The sequence below is a fragment of the Megalops cyprinoides genome, chromosome 7 (genome assembly GCF_013368585.1).
Source record: "Megalops cyprinoides isolate fMegCyp1 chromosome 7, fMegCyp1.pri, whole genome shotgun sequence".
NCBI classification, from domain to species: Eukaryota; Metazoa; Chordata; class Actinopteri; order Elopiformes; family Megalopidae; genus Megalops; species Megalops cyprinoides.
Window position 1 is genome coordinate 15,311,379 of NC_050589.1, and position 7,590 is coordinate 15,318,968.

Sequence of the window (7,590 nt, forward strand, 5' to 3'; positions counted from 1 at the left end):
ACGCCAAGGAACACATTAAGTCATTTTGATGTGTTCATGTTGGTGGAGATGCAGTGACTGCCAGCAGGGGGAAATCCAATTCTGTGTTTGCGCTTAGTTTACACAGACAGATCAGATGTATGGGTTATGTAAGTGTTCTTCTTCATCGTGTTGTTGTTGTGTGAGTGAACTCAATACAGCAATATTACTTTTCATCTCAGTATGCTCATAGCCAAGAACCAAGCAGACAAGCTTTCCACAGGAAAAAAATACTTTATTATTACGCTTATATAATGTATATCAACATTTATTGACAAAATATGTACAACAAACAACCTTCTGGTAGGTCCCAAAATATAAAATCCCAAGTACCTCTTCCTATACAAAACTAATCCTCTGTTTAAAACATTACATTCACTTTTCTTTCTTGACTGTGTACTCCAGTATTCATACAAATACATTGAATAAACTTCTGATATCTGCTTATCAGCTTTCACAAGTAAAGGCAACATCATGAACAGACAGGTTTCATTTGACCAGAGATGAATATGGAGAATGATGCAAGATCTAGAACAATGCTATGTACATGTTCTCTTGGCATACAATGAATGGCTCTCTAAACCTCCTTCTAGTCAAAATGGTATTACAGAATTTATAGGACACGTATCAAAAATAGAGATGTACAAGTAATATTAACAAAATAATTACAAGAGAATCCATCATCATTTTCTCACAAGATCACCAGTACAAATGGTAATGAATTCGAAACTTAACACAAAAAACATATGTGTTATTGCCCACCCTCAAATTCATGTTGCAAGAATGGTGCATACCAGGTTTTGAGGGAATCCTTGCTTTTTAAAACTCTGGTGTATTTTTGCAGGTGAACTGGTGGGCTGGATGGGGAGGGGAGAGTTGTTGCAGTAATCGTTCTAACCAACCGAATCAGACACCAACGGCAGATGCTGGGGTGAATATTAGGTGTGGACAGGTTTGGGAAAAGATCTGTTTTCCGTTTCAACAGCTACATGTACAAGAAGGAGAGATCTCAACCCCCCCCCCCAACATCACAAAAGCAGCATCTACAGGGTTTTCATTTTACATTCAACCGAGGCGTACATGTGCAAAGGGCAGGTCCTGATCACTGGGGGCAATCACATTCAGCACTTCGACTCTGACATTCAACACAAATTGCAGAGGAACCCTCTCCATTCAACACCATATCTTTTTTTTTTTTTGGCCCTCCGAATGTATCCACATCCACACCTTTCAGTTTTTTTTTTACCAGTGTCTCTGTGGAGCAGTGGTTGCAGGCTCTCTTGATATCTACATGGACAGACCCTCATCTGTGTTGACTCCCTCTTGCGCTCTCTCTCTCTCTCTCTCTCTGGGTTGTGGGGGTGGAGAGTGTGGGCCAGCACGTTTGTTCGTGGTGTGGGCTCAGGGGGACTGCTCCTGCTGCTGAAGGAGGACAGGGGGCGCCCTCTACTGTTTTGTTCTCTTCCTACCTTTAATAGTTTACCAGCAGGCTATCTTCGACAGTACAAACGCTTGGAACGCGAGCTAGGGGGGAAAAAAAGGTTCTCAGTCTTTGGTTTCCAAGTTCAAGGGGGGGACTTGCTTTAAAGCTTGAAGCAGTGCAGGGGAGTCCATGGGGGTTGGAGGGGCCACAGGGGAGCCCACCCTGGGTGACATCAGGAGGGACTGGGCATGCTTCTCCGGGGACATGCCCGGTCCCGAGCCGCCGAGGCCAGGGTATAAAACGGGCATAGCCCCGGGGTACCAGCACTTCTCCAGCATGGGCAGGTAGGCTGCGGCAGAGGGGGGGATGAGGTAGAAGGGCATGCAGAGCGGCGGCTGGTGGGGGGAGAAGCCCGTGAAGCCGGCGTGGCCACCCAGCACCTCCACCCCGGAGAGGGACTCGTCCTCCGAGGACTCGGCCCTCAGGCGCTTGGCCTGTGGCTCGTCGCTCTCCTGCTTGATGGCGCTCGCCATCCGGTCGGCCAGCGCGTATTTCAGCTGGCACTCCTTGCCGTAGTAGCCGGCCCGCTCGGCCTTGGAGTCGCCCTTCTCCAGCTCGCCGCCATAGCCGCTGTCGGTGTCCGTGTCGCTGCCGCTCTGCTCGCTGCCGCCCTGCGGGTAAGTCCTCTGGATGACGGGCACGCAGTTCCTCCCGTGGCCCTCCGTCCCCTTGGGCAGCGGCCCCGCCGGCTTCTCCTTGCGTTCGGGCGCCGCCCTGTGGACGGGCTGCTCCTCCGCGCGGGGGCTGGGGACGCCCTGCAGCACCTCCGACACCACTTTGTGCAGGTGGCTGATCATGTGGGAGGGCGTGACATCTCTCCCGCCCTCCTGGTTAGCCAGGTACTGGAGGACCTCCTTGGCACACATGTGGAACCCTGAGCGGAACATCTCCTCACTGCTCTCGGGACTGGGAGGGGGCTGTTCACCTGCAGCGAGAGGGAGAAGACCAGCTTTGTCAAGCAGGAAATTTCAAAATGAAACTTCAGTTACCTTTCTGAAAATATAATTCATTAAATAAAAATATATACATTTTAAGAAGCACTTCTTTTATATCATTCATTAAGTAAGACATAGTGGAATGTATTTCTACTTGCAGTGCATGATGTATCACTGCATTCCACACATATAACCCTTTTAGTTAAACGTTGATAAATTCAGAATATTTGTCTAATTGATCCTAAGAAGCATCAAATAAATAAATACATGATATTGCGATAACTTTAAAACCAGAGTTAAAGCGTTCCACAACTGACATTCGAAATGAGGCGCTTTGTCGGTCAGTGAAACACATCTGTGTTTTAGAAACTTGGATGATTTCCCTTACCAATTTGCATGCCGTTCTGCAGGGCCATGATTTTCTGCTGCTGTTGTTCCAGCAGAGCGGTCAGGGCTTTCACGTGCTTGAGGGTGAGTTCCAATACCACAGCTTTCTCCAGATGGCCCAGCGTCTTAAACAGGAAAACCGCCGATCAGCACGTAGATACTTCTTATGTAACACTTGCAGCAGTTTAACACAGGACGAACCGACTCTCATTCACTTATTACTATTATTATTATTATTATTATTATTATTATTATTGAACCATTTCCCCAATAACATTTATCAGCTTGTCTATAATTTTATTACATTAAATATTCGCGGAAAAGAACTCAGTTGTGCTTCCCTTGTTAAAAATCTTCCGGACAAAAACCTTGACATTGACATTCATGTTTGCATTTCCATATTTATTCAAAAAGTAATAATGAATCCGTTCTCCAGACGAAGTCAGCTGACTTAAATACTGCATAGACTGCCCAACTTCCACAACCAGATGGCGCTTTGTACCACTTCTCCGTTTAAACTTTGACTTTAGTCCAATTAAAACTTACTGTAAGTTTAAGGTGCTCCGGCAATAAATCCTTCAGTTGAGCAATGCACTCGTTTATTCTGTCACGTCTTTTCTTCTCAATTAGTCGATGGGGCAGCTTGTAAGTTTCCTACAGGAAAAAATAAAATAAAATAAAGCTAAAATGAAGATTTCAATATGCACTAAATAAAGAGTAGCAGAGTATAATTCGAGAACAATATTTTGCCGAAAAATATACATATTCGCGTCTGTCCATAAATGACCGAATTGTTATTTTATTGAGGCAATTAATAATAGTATGCATTCTTTACATTCGCAAAACAAAAAAGACACGTTTAGCAAACGGCTTCATGCTACAAAAAAAGTGTTCACCTACCTTACTGTCCTCCCCGCGCTTCACTCCTCTTCTAGGCTTATACACGTACATAGGGAAGTCCATCCTATTGAAATACAGAAAGAATAAACGATACTTTACTTTTTTGCAAAAGACAGCTGCTGTTGATTGTATCACGTAAACGCGCCGGACGGCCACGCTCTCCGGTTTAAAATAATTCGAGTTGAACAATTGTTGGTTGACTTACCCTTGCATGTCAGACATGTCCAGAGACGGGTGTTTTGCCATACAAGGAGGTGGTTGCGCACTAGTAATCCTTTCCATTTTCTTCCTTTGACAATCCCAAAAAAAGAACGAAGGCAAGTAGATTTTTTCGAATTATTCAATCAGAATACATAAAATGTACTCTTCTGTTAAAAATTTTAGCGAGCGAATGCCCTTGCAGTAACGTTTGCGCCTGTTCTTGCAACTTCAGGTTAATAATCTGATTTGTTTAATTCGCTTTCTGTTGTCATCATTGGTTTGTTCGTACTATTTTCTCAGAGACTAGGAAAGTGGACGATGTTGCCACCGCGCGATCCAGACGTAGCCAGCGGTAGTTCCGACGTTGCGTCTTGGTTAAATGTATGAGAGTGGGTGGATTGAGCTACGTGTTAAATAAACCCTGTGACTCTCGCTCAGAGACTGACCTACCTCCGTCACATGAGCCTCACGTGTTGGACGGCGCTTTCAGCACAACTGAGAACAGCCCATTTTCTGGCGTTAAGGAGGATCTACAAGAGAGCGTCTCTCCCGCGTCATACAAGCGGGCTGTGTCCCGTGTACCACCATGCTCCTCATCTACCAGCAGCCGCACGTAACCGGGAGCCGTGGAACGTGCCGGGGACCGTGCATTTTGCAAAGTGGGCAGGGTTCCCGTAAACATCAAAGTGTACAGTGCTGCGAATATTAGATAGCATAACATTCTCCTGCACAGTAAGAATTTTTAGTCTGATTATTAAATAACAAAAAACAAAGAATTTTATATTTTTAATTATAATTGATTATATTACAAAATATGCCAGGAAGCCATCTTATTATTTCTGATTTTATCGCTATTATTATTATTATTATTATTATTATTATTATTATTAACAATAATAATAATGATACTAATGATTTTATTATTATTGGCAGTAGTTGTTCTATTTTCTCTTTTTCTTTTCTGCTCTGTTCTTCGTTTTCTGTTTTAACCCACTATGTAAGGATACAAACTGACATTATTAACTTAATGCTGCAATATATTAAGTAGCATGTACCCTCTTTCTCATTTTGAATGCACAGTCACTTTAATAATTGCCGAGTTATTGCTAATGACGTGTCCATTACAGTAATGTGTACTATATTTCCACCATTCCTCAATTGTTTCCAAACGTGTTAATACGAATAAAAATACGAACCTCTGTCTTAATTATTCCATAAACATAATTCAACCACAACAGTTTCGTATTCCAAGATCTTCATCTAGGATATTAAAACTGCTGGCCTATAACTAATCAAAATGTCTACCACTGATGACAGACAACAGACCATCAACTTATTAGGATACAGTAGGTAACGATAACAGATCGAACAAATAAGATTTATCGAATAGTAGCCTATAACCATGGTAAGACGGTAGACCGCCTCTATTGCTTGTATGCAAACAGAGCCTTCGCTCGTATTTATAGCTTGTGATAATGAATCTCGCCTCTCGGCATCAAGCTGCTGAGAGCACGGAGGGTTTTCCACAGGAATACACTAAACATATCTCTAAAGACCGTCGTCTCACGTTTTATCAGCATAGGAAACAGCCTTCCTGCTGTCTGCAGTGTAACGCTGTCCGAATCAAAACGCCAAATCGATGTATCTTTTGACGGAATTTTGATTGCTAGAATACGCAAAACACCACTTAGCTGGCGCGCAGTTATCCGGTGTCAAGTTCTGACACGTCCAGTCGTATTCTGTACAACATGACATGTAACGAAACAGCCTGAAACTCATATCAAAGATCTCTTGAGATTGTTTAATGATTGTTTTGTCCTGTTTTTATTATCTCTTTTTTTTACCTCCGAATTTACTTGGACAGGGGGTAAAATATTTTTAAAAATGAAAACTAAATTAACATTACCTAACCGACCTAAGCTTGCCTCTATATGAATGACTTCAGGCTGCACCGTCCAGCAGTAGCAAGCAAAGAACCTATGCATAAATAATGAAATGTTCACCATGTTTGTATATGTTGTGTTTGTGTTCAAATGAGTGTAAATAATGTCGTAATAAAAGAATTTGACAAGTTCAATTGATGTAGGCTTAGCAGAACGGTCGTGCGTTATGTCTCCGCTCGCATCCAAACGTTTTGAAGAGCTTATGCGATGCTCGTAGTGCAGAAGTCAGCATTTCTTTGTTGCTTTAGAAACTGTACGCAGCCACGACGTTACTTCGTGACGGATCCATCTGCTTTTCCACGTGCACCTGTTCGGCAATGTGTCTGCGGCTGATCGCTTTGTAATGGCCACTACACCAGCAGTCACGTTGATCTCCTCATGGCTGCCTTGAGCGTGCTGCACGGCGAGACAGCTCTGCCGGCACCACCCGTGGACATTAGCATGGCCACCTCTTGGAAAGAACGTGCTCTTGTGCGGTTTGTCCCGGATTCGATAATCCAGGGGGCAGCACACTGCTCAGACCCGCATTTTTTGCTTTAAGTATTAACTAAAATGAGACTGTAACCTGCCGCCAGTATACGCGTAAATGAGGCCATTTCCCTGTCGGTCACATTAAATCCTGACAAAACTAAAGGCCTTTAACCACCCTTTTAATAGGTCGCATTTATAATCACATATTAATTAATTTGATACATTATCCATGGTCATAATACCAATGTCTAGAGGTCCTCAAATATTAAATAACCATTTGGTATGCGGAAAATTCACGAAGGAAAGTCCCCCGGGATAATGTGGAATGAATGTACTCATGTGATTGAGCAAGGAAATAAGAAAATTGAATTATTTTCTCCTTCTAGAACAGACGCGCCATAGAGTGCGATGTACCTCTGAATATGAAAATCAAGGTAAACAGACTGAAGAGAAAAAGTAAGATATTGATTTTAACTTAAATATTACAATTTGACATTTTTTTGTTGTCAAAAAACCGTTAAATGTCATCAAAGTTTAGTCATTATGAACAAATTATGACTAATTAATGGTATGACAGGACGATAGGACAGGGTCACGATAGCATCACATCACCAGAAAGAATCCAAGTAACACACTTAAGCGCTATTTCCTGTCGTCGACTATCCAGAGAGAGTCAAAATACATCTTAGAACTATTCAGAATAGTTTCCAGTTTACTAACATATGGCAACTGTATCCATGGACAGTTTGATTCTTAAAAGCAGAAATACAAATTGATGTAAACGTTTTCAGCATTGTTTTCTCTTGAGATATGTCCTTTGCAAAATATATTAGAATGGACATTTTACAACCCTTTATGATATGCAATAATAATAATACAAAAATGGCATGACCCAGCCAAATTTTGGAGTGCCACTGTATGTATTTCTGGCATTGTGCAGACTACAATGCAGTTGCGCAGTCAATTTTCTTTAATAAATTATTTCAGACATAAAGTAACAATGCAGCAGTTGATTATTTTTCAATATCTGTTAGATCATGAACTTGGTGCCCTGCCTTTTTGCTTTTATTTTCTGTATTAATAATAATAATAATTCTTTATTTTTACTGTCTGTATACCTTGGGCTGCCCAATCTCTCAGACCTCCCTTTGGTTGGCCTAAAGAGATGGTAATGACAGTGTTTTTCATGGGCAGACAACATTTTTTATCTGTTCTGTCATTCGTACCAACTGGAACATAGTGGCATTTAACT

The 7,590-nt window shown here is 42.1% G+C and overlaps 1 protein-coding gene across 1 annotated transcript; it reads right to left on the reverse strand.

The window, feature by feature from the left end:
- Window positions 1-318: 318 nt before the first annotated feature.
- Window positions 319-4,440, reverse strand: LOC118780660 (class E basic helix-loop-helix protein 40-like). The gene is made up of 5 exons (XM_036533281.1): window positions 3,929-4,440; window positions 3,724-3,787; window positions 3,370-3,477; window positions 2,825-2,948; window positions 319-2,426 (listed from the first exon to the last, which is right to left on the reverse strand). Exons 1-5 carry the CDS (start codon window positions 4,003-4,005, stop codon window positions 1,564-1,566), a joined length of 1,236 nt encoding a protein of 411 aa, XP_036389174.1. The 5' UTR covers window positions 4,006-4,440; the 3' UTR covers window positions 319-1,563.
- Between the last annotated feature and the right edge of the window lie 3,150 nt (window positions 4,441-7,590).